Genomic DNA, 17248 nt, shown 5'->3' with positions numbered 1-17248 from the left:
TATATATATATATATATATATATATATATATATATATATATGTACACACACACATATATAACTACGAAACTATGATTAGAATACTATTTAAATAATGCCAGAGAAAAGTGTATTTATGAGAGAATAAATAATAAAATACAGAGATAAATATAAAACAAATATATATTCAAAAAAAATCAAATATAAATTACCTAATTGTAAGAGAAAGATGAAGGTAAGTTTTTAATGTTCTAAAGTAAACAAAGAAGCCATTATTTATGTGATACTTGAGAATTCGAAAAGAAGAAAAAAAGGAAAAGAAAAACGAAACCAAACAAAAGTAAAAACGCAAAACAGTTTATTATGTTTGTTAAATATCAATCGATTTACAATAACTTCATTCGTATTTTGGATGATGCAATAATGATCATTTTTTGGAAACGATTTAGATCGGTCTTAAAACCTGGTATTATCCGGCATCTTAACGAAATAGGCCACTTTATCTTCAGCTACTCTATAATTATGGATCCATCTGGATCCCTTTCTAAGACTACCATCTATACCATCTCTCCAAACACCAGCAGGTAGATACACTTCTCTCTGTCTGCTACCCGAATAGAGTACAGGTGCTACAATCAATTCTTCACCTACAGAAAATTCATCAACGACTACGTGACAAGCTGGATCAGCTGGATCTAACATCCAAAGAGGTCTAATGATGGGCAAGCCTGTATCTAAGGTTTCATTCGCATATTTCTTTAATAACGGCGTTACCGTTTTTTGTCGCAAGGTCGTTAACCTCTTCGCTATTTCTAAAACCGAATCATCAGAATATTTGCTAGGTAAATGAGTGAAACGTATGACAGGTAAGAAGGTAGACAATTGGAGCCACCTAACATATAGTTCTTTGTCTGGGAGATTGACCTCAAAATCGTTGTCAGGATTATCATCAGACATAGGTAAAGCCACATCACCACCTACAGCACCTGGCATTATAAATGGATAACCAATCATTCCATAACTTAGAACAGTTGGTATTACAGTTTTGATAGCTTTCCAAGAGGAAGAGAAAGGTGGTAGAGATACGAAGACAGGTGCCCTAGGTCTAGAGATAGCACTAGAGACACCGATCACTGGTATTAAGCCTAAAATCGATTTGGTGAAAATCGTTTTATAATGATCAGGATTCGTCAAGGCTTGCTCGCATTTGTAATAATGCGGCATGTCTTGTGCGGTGCCTAAATCAAGATAGAAGGAATCAACATGGTACTTTGTAATTAAACTTTCCAATTTCGCTTGAAGCCATGGTAAAGTTTTGTTATTGGTAATATCCAAAACACCGGCGCTGTTGCTCTGCTTGTATCTAAAAAAATTAAAAATAGACAAATAAAAAACACAGATTTTTTTATATTTTGTAGTAATCAAAGTTAAGAGAATATATACCTGGTCAAAGCTGGAATCCTTGGATCGCTACCTCTTTCCGAAATCAAGAGCCTGTTAGCCACAGCATCCTTGAAGTTTATCGATTCCGTAGATATAAATGGTTGAATACTAAAAACTATTCTGAAACCACGCCGATGAATGATATTAATAGTTTCTTCCATCGATGGAAAACGATCTTCGTCTAAGACGAAGTCACCTGGACTTGGTTGCCATTCTTCGCTCAGTAATACATGACCTTGACGTAAAAAGCCCAAAGCTATGACGTCTTCGGTATAATTGTAAATCGCAGCTTCGTTGGTCGGTGAAATCTGCCAGACTGGTTCGGAAAGAAGAGAATGAACGGCATGTAACTCGTCTGGTTTTAATCCATCCCATAAAGACTTCTCTGCCATGGATGAGTGAAGGTTCTTCATGTTGTCGGTAGCACAAATGGTATAATTTAATTGTGGCAATGGCGTTAGGTGATTGATATAGGCAAAAGCGTCGTGCTTAGCCTGGAGACAAAAGTCAGTACTGCGATTGGCATTGATGGAAACATAAAGAGGCGTTTCTGGATCTACTAAAATGGTGGCTCCTTTTGAATTGAGAAAGTATCTCTTCAAAACGTTACCGAAAGGATGTTTCCTGATATCACCGGTTATGAAAGGGCTCAGATCTAATCGGCCACGTTCCAAAGGATACGACATACTTTGAATCTGTCCTGCACCATACCAATGTCCTCTTTTCGTCGACCAATCAAAACAATCTTTTGGATTATAATAAGGACTCAAACTCTGCCAGGTAACATGATAACAATGCATGTCCTCGCGTTTCGTATGAGCCAAATAAAGACGGGTTTGTTGTAGCCATTCAAGACAGACCGAATCTTGTCGTTGATGATGCGGTAAACAAGGAAAGACTCCAGTATTAGCTGGTATACCTTCTCCCAATCGAGCAGCAATAATTTCTGAACCGGTACTACTGTACACGTGCATCACTCGTTCGTTCTTATTGAATCTGAAAAAGGGAAAGAACGGAAACGATACAGAGACGATAGAAGATCATTTTTTGTTATTTCTCCTTGAAAAATGAAAATGTGAAATCATTATCAAAAAGTAATCCTCATTAAATATTATTAAATATTTACTTCCTCGTAAAATATCGCGAATTTGTACGATCGAGTATCACGTTTAAAGTGAATGAAAGAAATTAAAATCCTTACCTGAACTTGTCAAAGTATGCTCTTTGTAGAACATGTTGCGTATAATAAATGTGGGCAAATCCCACGAGGAAGACCACACAGAGAAATAATATTCCAACGAACGATCGGAGTCTACAAAACGATCAAAATTAAAAATCGATATTAAAAGTACATTCAACAAAATAACGTAAATGTTCATAGCATCTAATGTAGATACCTGTAGTCCGCATTTTGTCGTTTTTTACTACTGCGTAAAGCTTGTGGAATTGACAATTGAAGTTTTTCTTTGAGCAAGCTGCTTATACTATTGACACTGGTAATCGTCGAATTGGTACTTTGTGCTCCACCTGGGAGATCTATGGGTTCGTTACCAAGTTTTTGTGTCATAGATGGTGATGCAGCTCTACTCTTTCTTCTTGGAGGTGCTTGCAATGGTATTCTTCACAAAGAAAGTAGTAATATTAAATAATGTTAAAAATAATGCGAAATTTGACAATTTATTAGATTGGTCAGCAAGTAATTTCACAATTTTTCGTATTTTATATCTAAATAAATAACACAAATATAATATAAGATAATAATAGTTTAGGATACGCAATATAATAAAATACTAGCGTCGATTCATTTAGATTTACACAAAAGCAAATTATTTTAATATTATAATACTGATAATAATATTTATGGTAAAAAAAATTTATATAATTTGTTTAGATATGAAATATTAAACATTGCGAAATTACTTATTATCAACCAAGCAAATACTTTTTCTGGCTACAACAAAAACAACAACACTTGAGCTGTACCTCTGTAATGAAATCGCACTTCCAACATCGTACCTAGGCATCATTTTGATAGATCCTTTTTTTTCACTCACGTTTTATGATAGTCGAACTTCTTAACTTTAATCAAATGATCTCATCTGTCTTAAAAGCTACTCGATGAAGTCGCGTTACTCAAAATAGAAATAAGAAAAAGAAGAAAAAGTACGATAACACAATTATCTTAATAAACATCGACGAGAATAATCGAAATAATCTCGCGAAACTCTTCCTGATCTAATCATCGCCAAATCTATGAGAGTTCGTGACAAATGCATTGGGAAGAAATAAAACGAGAGAAATACTATAACAAGATTAAGTGAAGAGCAAACGTTTGTCACGTATGTACGAGACTCGACTGTCGATTTTCTCGTATGCGGGGGAAAGACTCCGAGAGTAAGAGACTAGTGATAACCCTCGGGCGATATAAAGGAGGTCGAACTCGTCTCGATGATCCTCCGAATGGCCTTGAACACTCGCTAGGTAATTCGAGCGAATCCAAACCCGTTCACGACTGTAAACTTGTTTGGATATCTTCATTCGATAGAAAATTGAGCTCTTTATTATTATAGTTTTCTACATTTACGGATAAATCATTTAAATCATTTTATCCGACAAAATCGAACAGTCGATAAAAAAAATCCATGTATTTTCTAATTCTATGTATTTTTCTAATTATATATATATATTTGTTTTAATTTACGTTAAAACAGGAATAATGTGATTGAATTCGAAATTTGTTTATATCCATTTCATTTTATTAACTTACTTCCATTCTAAAATACTAACTAAATAACTGTAATTTATTTATTCGTCATAATTGATTTTGAATTAATTTTTAATTTATTCAAAAAACATGATCATCGATCGAGACCTTGATTTGATAATTAACAATGTTTCTTCTCTCGAATCGTTGTGTCAGATTGGTTGTTTAATTTTTTCTTTAGTCTCTTAGTTAGGCTTTCAAGAACGCTTTCGTACATCCTAAACTAAACACACGTGCACACATACACATACACGCGTGCGCGAACATACACATACATATACAACAGAGCAGAGCCGAAGAAAACCGGATAAATCCACTTTCAGTGAAAATCGAGGTACGGTAACCGCATCGGTAAAATGGTAGACGTGTATTTCTCATTGGAAAAAATATTCTTAAGGTTACTTGAAAAAGTAAAAGAAAATATCGATATATTGAACACATACTTTGCCAATTCCTCGTCATTGGCTTCCTCTTCCGTTTCAGAACCGAGGGAACTTCCGTTTGGTGTCGAACAACTGTTACTGAAAGTCACACTGCTACTGTCACTCTCGGCTCTTGTAAATTTTGATGCAGTACCCTGGAAGAACACACCTGAGTAATTACCAAAGATAAAATTATATATATATATATAGAGATAGAAGAAAATATATAGTGGAGAAAAATTCTTTGGAACTAGCAGACACTCGTGAAAATAATAATCACATCTTATTTATAAAATTATTTTTTTAAATATTAAGTAAAAGAATTACTATCGTTTATTTATTTATTAATTATAGAATAAAGTAAGCAACAATAAAGTAATCAAAAGAAATAGTAAAAATTATAAATAAATAAATATAAATTTGTTGTTGAAAAACTTTTGTCAAATTTATTTCTAATATTAATCTTTTTGTTTTAAACTGGTATTTTTGATAAGTCGTCGTGATTAGATTATTTAGATAAAGAAATCGATCTTGATCGACGGGATAAAGATATGGAAAGCAAAGAACTCGAACCGAAGATTGACGAGTCGTTATCATCAAGTAAGTTTTATTTGTGTCCTTCTTCATGTCTCTCTCAGTTCTTTCCACTCCCACTTTGATCGTGACTCTCTCTCTCTCTCTTTCTCTTTCTCATACACACACACACACACACATAGACACGCACACACACACACTATCTCTTCCTCTTTTAAAAACGATTTACAAGCTGGCCAGATTTCCTGCGTAGAATTTACAAGACGGGAAAAAACGAGTTGCTTGCCACTCGAGCGAACACGAACAACTAATACGCATGAACTTTGCACGCGCTAACGTTGCATCTACGCATTCAAAGATCCTGCATTAACATAGCTGAAGGATGCTAAGTGTTGCGTAATTGGAAGAACACACTTTGACAGATTTCATACTTTGAAGATAATATTATCAAATTCGAGAACAAATTTTTTTTCTTTTTTTTCGTTCATTTATATTATGAAAGGAAAAACAGATTTTTACACACAAAAAATTTCTTGCGTAGATTTTTTTTACATCTTTAATTTAATAATTATAAGAACGAGTTTTGTAAATATTTATAGAAAAAAAAAGAAGAAGAACGGATATAAAAACGCGTATGTATTTTTTATTAATATTTAATATGTTTTTATCATCGACTAATGACCGATATATAATATCTTGTAATAGTATTGTTTTCTATTATAGATCACTTGTAGGATTGGAACAGTATATAATTTGTAATATTTTTAGTAGATCTAGTATATTTAATATATTATTTAGTATATAAATTAATTAATTTTCAAATCACTGATTGTATAATCAATTAAAAATGTATCTTTCCAATATATAAAATATTTAAATTTAATAGATTAGTTTCCAAATCAATACGTCTTATTTAATCCATTTAAAAATATTTTAAACATAATCCTCGATTTATTTATGAAATAGAAAATCGATTGAAAAGAAAATCATTGATTAAGTTTAGGATACGTAATATAATAGCAGAGAAGTAAAAGTTTCTAAGTGATTTTATAAATCAATTACTTGCTTTCAAAAGTTTTTAGACTAATTTTGTTTCGGTCGAGACCTATAAGCCTAGCTTGAGGTTTTTCTTGCGATTTGAAAAAACAATGTTAACTATTATAAAAACTAAAATTAAAAAATTTCGTATAGAATAATTGATTTTAAAATCATCAAGAAACTTTTGGCCTAGTCTGTATATGTTATTTGCTCGTCACGAATTTAACGACGTTCTAAACCCACCTCATATATAGCTTCCAACCTAGGTTTAGTTTCGAACTTAGCGAAAGCCCATATAGAATTATAACTATAATCCTCGCCATCTTCTTTGTTCATGGAAATTAAAAGCGGTTGTTTTTCCACCGCTCTCAAGGACTTGTCGTTCATATAAGAACTCAATTAGAATACTTAGATCAATGATGAGAAAGTGACACTGTGTGTGCAATTACGCGTTTAATTTCGTAAATATATGCACTTATATTATGTACGTGTTTATACGTTTAAAATTGAAATGCGCCGATCAAATGAAAAATGAAGATTCGTGTAAGGACGAATGTGATCTTCGATCGAACGAATACGAAACTAAATTTGTTTTCATAAGACTTATAAGAGATCTATCACATATTTTGTGACTTTGTTATTCTCGTGTTTATATATATATACTGAGAGTGATGACCAAATTGTCAAGGATACACACGATGTTATTATTTCATTTTAGAAAGTATTATGACGAAATGAAAAGATAAATACGAGAATAATAATCCGTATCGATCATCATCCTTTAAATTTCTAAAGCTACTCAAATATTGACATAGTTAAAAAAAAATTGCAGATGAATATTGCAAATTTTTATTATTTTAAATTAAAATGATTACGACTGATTATTATACAGTGATAGATAATTATATTGTTCATCATGTATTTAGGTATTTATATTATATTAATTTATGGAAAATAGATATATGTAGTTTATACAAAAAATATATATAATTCATATATTATTTCAATTCTAATAACAAATATCGGTTATATCGGTTATATCGAATACATCGATTATTAAAAAAAATATATATTAAATAACGTTAATGAAAAGAAATAGTATTTTATCGTAGCAGTTATAAAAAATATTATTAAGTCATTTACATAGAATATTTTTTGTAGAGTTATTTTATGAAAAAAGTATATACACTTCTATACAATTGTTAAATCTACTTTGTTTTACATGCATCCTGTAAATCAAAATCGAAATTTACCAATCCTAAGATGAGCTATATTAGTTTGTTATGAAATTTAACATTTTAGTATAATTTTAAACACTCTCGTGACACTCTATAGCTAAATATATAATATTGCTATTATATAATATTGTAACGAATATATGTACCATACATAACTTTGTCAGATATAGTGAATTTTAAAAAAGAGAGAGAGAGAAAAAGAAAGAGAAAGAGAGAGAATTACCTTTCGATCGTCTATACGAAGATCATCCATCTCGTCCAATTTACTCGGCATCGAGATACTCGTTTTTCTAATCTTCGCCGCGGATATTCCCGTTTTTTGCAAAACTTTATCTTCTCTCGTAGAATCGTTAAATGTGTTCGTTAATTGTATAAGATTTTCATCCGGTCTGGAACTCGTCTCCGTTGTATCATCGATTTCCTTTGCGTTCGTACTATCTGAAAATTCAAGACAATTATTATCACGTTCCATTCTCTTTAACGAAAGAAATAAAAATTTTTTATTTTTCTCGATAACATTAAAATTTTCGTATTCATAATACTTTCATAAGATGACACTTAAGTTTTATCAAAATAGTAATTTAAAATATAATTTGTAAAATTTATATGATACATGATAAACTTTCATTTTGTTACAAAAAATTTTTAACAAAAAATATAGACATTCTTCCATTTATAATATTCTTACCTGAAAATCTCATTTAAAGCTTATATCTTATCTAAAGAATTATAATCATAAAATAAATAAATAATAATCCATATTTATTAACAAATCGTTATTCTATTTGGTGATTCTTAAGTAATAACAAAGTAATTTATTCCCTTAGTAAACATTTAAGAAATAAAACTATAAAATAAAAAACGTGTTAATAAATATTTAAATTAACGATTATATGTATTTTATCCTAGTCAGATACAGCGAAAAAACATGAAAGTTTAACGTATTATCGCTCTGTAAACTTTCGCAAAAAAAAAAATACACTGTGTTGGTAGCCAACCGACGACGACAACCATGGCTATGACGATACGCGGCAAGATCAAAGAGTTTCTCTTCTACTCGTTGCCATAATCCAAGCATGCTCCTCTAATCGCATTTAACTTCGCATCGTTAGCTTGATATGAAGCCATTCTTTAAAAAGCATTTTTTTTAACTCAAATTCTCTCAACCGAACATTGCAAGATTTAATTGCGATAAAAAAGAAAAATTGAGAATATGTAGTTGTATGAATAAATCTTAAAAGAAAATATGTGCGACTGTTCAGCAAAGAAAAACGATAAGAAGGAAATACCAAAAACGGTGACTCTTTTCGAAAAATGTCGAAAACCTTACAGAGCAGGAAAAAATATCGAACTATATAGTACAAATGATGGCTTGAACGATAAAAAACAAGAAATTCAATTTCTACAAAAAGAATCATACGATGCAGTCTGCTGCAATTCGTTGCAACAGCTTTCATTGTCCGAGTGTTCCAGCGATTCAACTAGATTGGTAAGAGAGTATATGATTAGCACAAATCGCAAAATTAACTCTCTATGATCCTATATTTTGTTGTAGAAACGTTTTCTTGGTTTCGTATTTTTCAATCCTTAATATTCTCTCGAATATTTTCAATAGTCAAATTATAATAGTTTCCTAAATAAGTTTTTCATAGTTTAGAAAATATTGATTAGTGTATTTTTTTAAGAAATTTCTCTATAGCTTATCATTGAGATATCACGAATTGATAGTCACCATAGCTTCGCACATATCAATGTAAAAATCATTTTTCCTCGTCGAACTGGCTTTCTTTTATGGATCATTACTTGTAATAATAGAAGTAATTCTGTTACACTTCTCATTAATTTTTTTTAAATGCAACTGTACGTATACGTTATCTTAGTTGTAATTTTTTTTCGAATCTCTTTGTAGCATATTTTACAATATATCTCTTTGCAATAATACAATTATATTGCACAGATGCAATCCATTTAATCATATTGATCTAATTCTAAATACATATTGCTGTATGTATTATATACATACTTAATGTTAAAAAATATGTTATAAACGAAATCGTAATGACACTACTGATTCAATTGAAGTACGAAGAATTAATGCATCGTGACTCCGCCTATCACAAGTACATACATATCACGTTATCATCTTTGTTTTCTTTCTCATTGTACGCCAATACACCATTAATTCGAAATTAGATCATGTCGATCGTCAATCTCGACAGATTGTCACTCGAATATGTACGTATGCAAAATCTATGCATATATGCATGAAATATTCACTTATGCAAAACATATTCAATATGCAAAATATGCCAAATAAAAATTATATTTTTAGAATCCTCTAATGACAAACAAACTTTCTGATCCAGATCCTATAACTTTATCTATTTCCTCTAAAAATATATATTTTCGTAAACATTCGCGGTCTATTTATATATATAATATTTTAGCAGGTATAATACTATATAAATTTATAATAAATATAATACTTATAGTAACTATTATGTAGTATATAAAATGTATCGTTAGTATTAATTATATAATTATATAATTATATATATATATTTTTTTAAACCTGTTTTAAAAATAAACTAACGATTAATATCACGACAAAAAAACAATTTAAAATACAGACGCATATATATATCACTTCAAAGATTATATAAAGTTATAAACCCAAAAATGTGAACAATCTCTTTGTCAATCACAGTACAAATTCGTGAGTCCACGAACTATCAAATATTATGGAGACGAAGAAGAAGAAGAAAAACCATTACCGTTCATTTACAAGCCATGTATGACGTTACCAGATGAAGTTGAGAAAGAACCAGATATCGAACACACTCTAGCGATCATTAAACCAGAATCAATGATTTACAGAAGACAAATCGAGCAACGAATATACGAGGAAGGTTTTGAAATATGTCAAACGCGTTGGTTACAATTAACACCCGAGCAAGCGTCTGATTTTTATTCAGATCATTACGGACAAGCCTGGTTTGCTCATCTCATTGCTTACATATCTTCTACTCCAATCATAGTATTCGTGCTAGCCAAGCATCATGCTATTCACGATTGGAGATTTATTATGGGTCCCATGAAAGTAATTAATACATTCTTTTTATGTTCAGTTTCGTCTTTGTATTCTTTATTTGTTTCTTTTTCTTCTTTTTTTCTATATGTATAATATATCTATTTCTGTGATCTGTGTTTTCTCTATTCATGTTTTTTTTATATTTCTCTAATATCCAATTTCCGATTTCTGTAATATTTAATTTCTAATTTTTCTAATTTCTAACAATTTATTTTCTTATACTTCTTTAATTTCTAATAATTTCATTACTAATCTTTTTATAATTTCTCATTTGAAATCTCTTTAGTTTCTAAAAATTACTTAATGATATCTTTCTCAGAGATATATTTCTCAGAGAACTGTCTTCGTTCAGACACTTCGAAAAAGTGATTGTAACTTCTACTTGCTCTATTTAGATCGCAGAAGCTCGATTATATTTTCCCGACAGCCTAAGAGCAAAATATGGTATAAGAGGTGAAGATTTTAAAAACGCAGTACATGGAAGCTCGACTCGCGAAAACGCTGAGAAAGAAATACATTTTTTCTTTCCCGAAAGTAAGACGATGTCGAAATATAAATTTTATCATACTAATTTCTGACTTCGCGTTTCTTACAGCTGTGATCGAACCTTTGCTGGTAGGCCAGTCACTCATTGAATATTTGTGGGAAACGATTAACCCAATTCTGACGGAAGGTCTAACTCTGGTAAAAATCATTACATTCAATCTTTATCGATCTAGTTTAACGATCTTAACGCCCTTCGAACAAGGTCGAGTCTATCTCGACATTAATTTCCTTCATAAATATTTTTAAGTGTCGAGCCTGACTTGACACTTTTTAGAATGACGTTCTAGAACGACAATTTTTTGTTGTAGAAAGATGATAAATAATAAATTAAAAAAGAAAATAAAATAAAAGTAAAAAAGAAATAATATCTTATAAATAAATATCTTTCAGTGCTGCAAATTGAAACCAGCCGATCCCTTATTATGGCTCGCTCATTGGCTCATATTAAACAATCCTAACAAGCCACGATTACCCGAAGACTTAGCATTGATTCCAACATAAAAAACGCAAACAAAAAGTCACGTAAAATATCCTTTCCAAAAAGGAAAAAACAGAAAAATAAAGAATGTTATTATCTTACCTACGAGAGTGATTTCTCTGGAAATCAAGGACAACCGATCTCGACGACATGACGTTGTTCTACTCGCTCGTCTTTCCAGAGCAGTTTTTAAATTGTATCTGAAAAAAAAAGAAATAATCATTCTATTTTCAAAAGACTATTTTCTTTCTTTCTTTTTTTTTCGTATTTTAAATCAATGAAAACCAATTGCTGACTCAAAAATTCCTTGACCTTGATTCAACCAAACGTTGAACGATCTCCGTTTCGCTTCGTTCGATGTTCCTAGATGATCTTTGATTTTCTTTTTCTACATCCCGATCGTTTCCTTCTTTAAATTGTAATTTTATCGCAGCAAATTCTGGCTCAACGATCGATTTTTCATGATCTATACACTGTGATTCGTTAACATTCGCGTACTCCGAATGACGAGGTCGCACTCCAAAGAAACGATTTCGCGATTTCTCTTTCTCGAAACGCACTCGCACTCCCAACGAAACGTCGTCACCATCGCCATCACCATCACCACCGTCGTCGTCGTCGTCATAACAGTCATAGCAGCTAATTTCCTGCTTCCCGTTGATTAATCTATTGTCGTCCCGAGCGCTCAACGGCAAACGCTCGAACCCACCATTTCTCGTAGTTCGTGCCTTGCTTTCGATCGATTCCGATCTTCTCGATGTCTCACCTTGATTTTCTAAAGATTCTCCTACCTTCTCGATCGATATCCTACTAATAACAAATCCAAATATAAACTATAAAAAGAAATATTAAACATTTTACGGTAGTAAATTGTCAAAATATTCGGATATCTTTTTTGAGGATTATTAGTGTTCTGAATTTTGTGAATATATATATATATATAAAAGTTATTATTATATAAAAAAATGAAAATAAAAATAATAATGAAGAGTGTCTGAATATTTGTTTAACTCATACTATATAAAGGATGAGTTGAAATCGACAAACTGTATCATTATATATAGTTAAATAATTTTATTTGTTAATATAGAAAATAAGCATGTAATAAGAATTTTCAGTATTTTATATTTAAATAAACTACATGTTATTCAGTACTTTTTACTACATTATTAAAAAATATTATTAGTAATATAAATAGTATTTTTTTTAAAGTATAGTATAATAATGTATTATAATATTAAAAGTATAAATAATATTAGAATTAAAAAATACTATAATAATATAATATTTTATATCTTATATATTTCTTTTTTTATTATTAATATAAAATTCAAAATCTGTGTATTTGTGATTTCTCTAAAAACTTTTACTATTCCTGTCGAATCCAGATGACATTTTGTTTAATTGCTCTTTATATTCCAACAAAAAGTATAAAGTACTTAATTTACGAAAATATTAGATATATATATATAACAGATTTTAATAAAAGAAGTCTTTAAATCTTTAAAACTCTAATTTATTAAAGCTCTAATCTAAAATTTATAATATAAGTAAAGCGCATAGAATTCGGCTTTATTTTAACTATGACGTTTCACTATTTATATGCTATAGTATTATAGTATATATGTATATAGTATTTTAATTTATTTATAGTACATTAAATAGTATAATAAAAAATACTATAATAGTATCTATACTATACAAATAGTACTTTTTTATTATGTTATTACAAAATATTAATAAAGAATATCATCGGTATTTATATAAATATAAAGTACTGAAAATTCCAATATTACTTATGACTCAATCAAATTTTTCTTACTTTTCTTAAGCAATAAAAAAAAAGAAACATAGCTCATCGATTTAATATAATATTCATTCACTTTCTCATCTATACCATCTGAACTTTCGTGAATAAAAACCAAGAGAATAATGGAGGTACCTCTCACGAGAATTCCAAAAATTTGAAGAGTGATTATCTTTCTCGCTTCGTGTTTGCGTACCAATTTCGGTGTAAGATTTAGCAGATGGTTTGTACCAAGGTGAAGGTGTTCTCGTTGACCCACTTATGATCGGCCAATCTTGAAGAAAATTTTCATCCTGAGAATGAGAGGGTAATATCGAAAGAGAGACACCTCGTCTTTTGGCTAGTCCGATCGGATTGACACTGGCTACTTTGTCGTCCCATGGATCTGCGATGGAGAGCAGCACTTTCTGTGTAGATAGAAGAGAGGTTTCGATAACGAAAGAAAAGAATAAATAGAAAAAAAAAGAGAGAGAGAGAGAGAGAGGGAGAGAGAGAGATGATCGTTTGTTTTAATAATCCTTAACCCTTAAAAATTATTTGTAAAATTTCACCTCGATAAGAAGATATCTACAGAATGAATATAATAAATTTATGTATTCACAATATTTTCTTTGCGAATATCAACAAAATTAATTTGTATCCTGCGTTAATAATTTTATTATTTTATAATAAATAAAAGATCATAATAATATTATTTCATAATATTAAATAATGAGAAAAAATTTGAATTTTTATTTCATTTCTTTTTCTTATTGATTACCAAAATAAAAAATAAATGCTATCTATGATAACATTAACTATATTGATTTTTTTTCATGATAGCTTTTAATTAATTTTTTTAATTAATTTCATCATAAATTAGAATATTGACTGTTCTCCGAATTATATATATATACATATTCGAATTTCAGTAATTTTTGATTTACTTTATAAAACGTTTTTTGATTTTCCTATCAATTAAATTTATTTATTTATCATAGAAATTTTCTCCTGAAAAATATAAGAGACAACATAATTGGGATATAATTTCACTTATATATAACATTCACTATGGTAGATTTCATAAATTAATTCCATAAGAAATTAGAATGTAACTCGATTGTCCTTCGAATCGTGTGTGTATTCAAATTTCAATAATTCTTAATATATTTGAAAAAAACTCTTTTTGATTTATTTCACAAGTTACTGATTTTCCTATCAATAACACAGTGTCCCGTGATCCATGCATCGGCCTTTAACCCATGATACATCGAATCGTACGCGCGCTTATCTGACGTGTTTATTTCTTCAAGAACTTGTACAAGGTTTCGTTAGAATCTAATTTAACGTAGAAACAGGCGAATTATCGAACGTAAGCTCTACTGCATTTACAAATTAATTTATGACATCCAGTAGGAACATTTATTATCGATAAACTTATATTACTCATTTGTCGGAACGAGTTTAAACGGCTAACAATAAGCTCTGTGCAATCTAGAATAAACCCAACGATAGATTAAGAACTCGATGTGTGTGAATGCAAGGCTTTACGATTAGCAAACGTCAGGTTACCTCAGATATACATATATGTATATATATGTATATATATATACATAACTGAGTGTGCTGATTCTATGATAAAATATTTTGTTTTAACAGAATTTTCTAAGCTAGATAAATAAAGATAAACAGATGAAATAGGACATCATGGGACATGAAAATATATGTGACACATATATATATATATATGTATATGTTTACAAAATTGTTTACTCAAAATTTTTTTACTGAAAATTTCAACATTATTATTGACCAACCCAAAGTATTATACATAACTAAATTATAAAATAATATGACAGAGATTAGAATAAAGATAAAAGATGGATGCAAAAGTGAATCCAATGACAACAAAGGCGGGTTAAAATTCTTTGTCCGACCATTTTCACGAATGCACCTGAAATTGGGTTAATGAATACTCGGACAATAACAGGTCATTGTGAAGTCTTCCTGAATGAAAAGCAAAGTTGATCTCAAAGCGTCTTTGTTCTTTTAATTGCCGGCACGAATCGAGAGTGTTAATTCATTTCTTACGCGAATTGTCTGTCTTTTCTATCTTCCTTTTTTGCTTTTTTTTATTTTTCTCATTGTCTCCTTTCAGATTCAGGTAATTTTTTTTTATTTGACATTTAAGGTGAAATGAAAAAACATTTAATGGCTTTAACAAATGATCTTTTCAGAAGACAACGAAGTCCTTGGCGAGATATAATATTAACGCTATTTATTTTTATGATTTTTTACTTTTTACAATTTTTTTGACGATTTTTTCAATAATCATAAAATACAAGCACGTGTCAGAAATTGATTTGAATACACACAACATTCATAATCTAATGTATTCGCGTATAAATCAACGATAATCCAACAGTTTGATTAAACAACGTTCTCTTTTATTATTATAATTATTATGGTTTTGATTCCATTTGTATCTCTTTCGAGAAATATAGAAAAAAAATAGAAATTAATAATTATTTCAACTTTTTTATTTTATTCGAAGATGAACAATATCTTACATTGAAAATACGTTGCTGATAAAAGAAGAAAAAGAGAGAAAGAGAGAGAGAGAGAGAGAGAGAAAGAAAAAGAGAGAGAAAGATAAATCGAAATAAATAAAATTGATCCAAATAGGAGATACCTTTTTTTCATTCTTCTTTCGCTTTTTTCGTTTAATCCGATCCATTCTTCTCCTCCGTTTCCTTCTTCTTCTTTTTCTTTTTTTCTTCTTCTTCTTCTTCTTGTTTTTCTTCTTCTTCAATTATCGATTAGACATAAAAATTATTTCAACGATTTTTACAGTAAACTTAAGAAAAAAATGTAAAGTGCAATTAGATTAGAAGAACTTCCATCTTCTGGGACAGGTGGTTGTAGACTGATCTTCCGTTCCGTATATCGGTAACCACTTAGCGATATCTTCTTAGAGCATCCAGCGTGTATCAGTAAAACATATATATATATAATGTCTTCCTCATATATATATATATATAGTAAGTGTCTTCCTCATATATATACACACACACATGCACACATATGTCGAGCAGTATACATTCGCAAACGTAACTCACGCGATCATTAAACAATACATATATATACGTACACGTATTTTCTGAGATTGTCTGCATTTGGTTTCGTACCTTATAAGTGGTCCGTTTCTATGTATGTACATATATATACATATATACATCATACATATAAATATACATACAAATATATATGTATATATATATATATATATATATATATATATATATATTTCGAATACGTGTGAAACTCTTACAAGTCCAAAGAGATAATGTGCTCCCACCAAATGGACTTGTGAGATCTCTGAAAGAAGTAAATCTCTTTTTCTTCTTTAAAAAAATAAGAGGGAGAGAGAAAAAAACACACATATTTGTAAGGGGGTGTATAGAATCTTCAGATTAAAAAGGAGAACAATATTTTAAGATCTTCAATAAAAACAACATTCTTTTCTCTTTGTTTATCATCTTTTCATAGTTATATTTATTTATTTGTTTTAGAAACACGACCAAGTAATACATTCAGAATTTTGTCTTATCTTTCTACTTCTACTTATTTATAATTTTCTTTTTTTGTTTTTCTTTTCAATCTAATCGGAAGAATGATCTAAAAATTAATTAAAATTTTTGCCCATAAGTGAATTATTTCCTTTTAAGTGAATTTGAGTATGTGAGTGTGTGCACGTGAATTTTCCTCGAATTAAAGTAATTTTTTGCTTATACAAGCTTGTCACGAGAACCATTGTATTACATCCGCCTTGCAACATGTTCCTGTGTATTTGTATCTATCAGGATTATGACAGGAGATTAGGATTATTATAGTTTAGAAGATAGGAAAAAGAACGAAACACGAAAAAC

At 29.9% G+C, this 17248-nt stretch overlaps 2 protein-coding genes across 5 annotated transcripts; one reads left to right on the top strand and one right to left on the bottom strand.

Moving 5' to 3' along the window:
• Positions 1 to 320: 320 nt before the first annotated feature.
• Positions 321 to 16246, bottom strand: LOC127062891 (myogenesis-regulating glycosidase). Of its 4 annotated transcripts, none has more exons than XM_050991859.1 (10): positions 16012 to 16246; positions 13476 to 13747; positions 11846 to 12343; positions 11636 to 11733; positions 7642 to 7856; positions 4630 to 4763; positions 2820 to 3041; positions 2624 to 2734; positions 1423 to 2418; positions 321 to 1342 (listed from the first exon to the last, which is right to left on the bottom strand). In XM_050991859.1, the coding sequence occupies exons 1-10, from the start codon at positions 16054 to 16056 to the stop codon at positions 436 to 438; spliced, it is 3498 nt and encodes a 1165-aa protein (XP_050847816.1). In that variant the 5' UTR covers positions 16057 to 16246; the 3' UTR covers positions 321 to 435. The 4 variants fall into 4 exon arrangements, with proteins under 4 accessions (XP_050847816.1, XP_050847818.1, XP_050847828.1 ...); XM_050991861.1 differs by having other exon boundaries at positions 11846 to 12340; XM_050991871.1 differs by lacking the exons at positions 7642 to 7856; positions 11636 to 11733; positions 11846 to 12343; positions 13476 to 13747; positions 16012 to 16246 and adding an exon at positions 5182 to 5445.
• Positions 8618 to 11657, top strand: LOC127062940 (nucleoside diphosphate kinase homolog 5-like). Its single transcript, XM_050991971.1, has 5 exons — positions 8618 to 8907; positions 10126 to 10518; positions 10905 to 11043; positions 11105 to 11193; positions 11446 to 11657. Exons 1-5 carry the CDS (start codon positions 8665 to 8667, stop codon positions 11554 to 11556), a joined length of 975 nt encoding a protein of 324 aa, XP_050847928.1. The 5' UTR covers positions 8618 to 8664; the 3' UTR covers positions 11557 to 11657.
• Positions 16247 to 17248: the final 1002 nt, after the last annotated feature.

The sequence above is a fragment of the Vespula vulgaris genome, chromosome 1, assembly GCF_905475345.1.
Source record: "Vespula vulgaris chromosome 1, iyVesVulg1.1, whole genome shotgun sequence".
Taxonomy (NCBI): domain Eukaryota; kingdom Metazoa; phylum Arthropoda; class Insecta; order Hymenoptera; family Vespidae; genus Vespula; species Vespula vulgaris.
Note: the sequence above shows the minus strand (reverse complement) of the source record. Positions and strands in the feature narration are given on the sequence as shown.

Bases quoted from the DNA above. Each gene is read 5' to 3' on its own strand.
- LOC127062940 (XM_050991971.1), top strand. From the start codon at position 8,665: ATGTGCGACTGTTCAGCAAAGAAAAACGATAAGAAGGAAATACCAAAA. The intron at 8,908-10,125 runs GTAAGAGAGTAT...TGTCAATCACAG, and splicing joins CCAGCGATTCAACTAGATTG to TACAAATTCGTGAGTCCACG. The intron at 11,194-11,445 runs GTAAAAATCATT...AATATCTTTCAG, and splicing joins TGACGGAAGGTCTAACTCTG to TGCTGCAAATTGAAACCAGC.
- LOC127062891 (XM_050991859.1), bottom strand. From the start codon at position 16,056: ATGGATCGGATTAAACGAAAAAAGCGAAAGAAGAATGAAAAAAAG. The intron at 2,735-2,819 runs GTATCTACATTA...ATCGTTTTGTAG, and splicing joins CGACAAAATGCGGACTACAG to ACTCCGATCGTTCGTTGGAA. The intron at 1,343-1,422 runs GTATATATTCTC...TAATTTTTTTAG, and splicing joins AGGATTCCAGCTTTGACCAG to ATACAAGCAGAGCAACAGCG.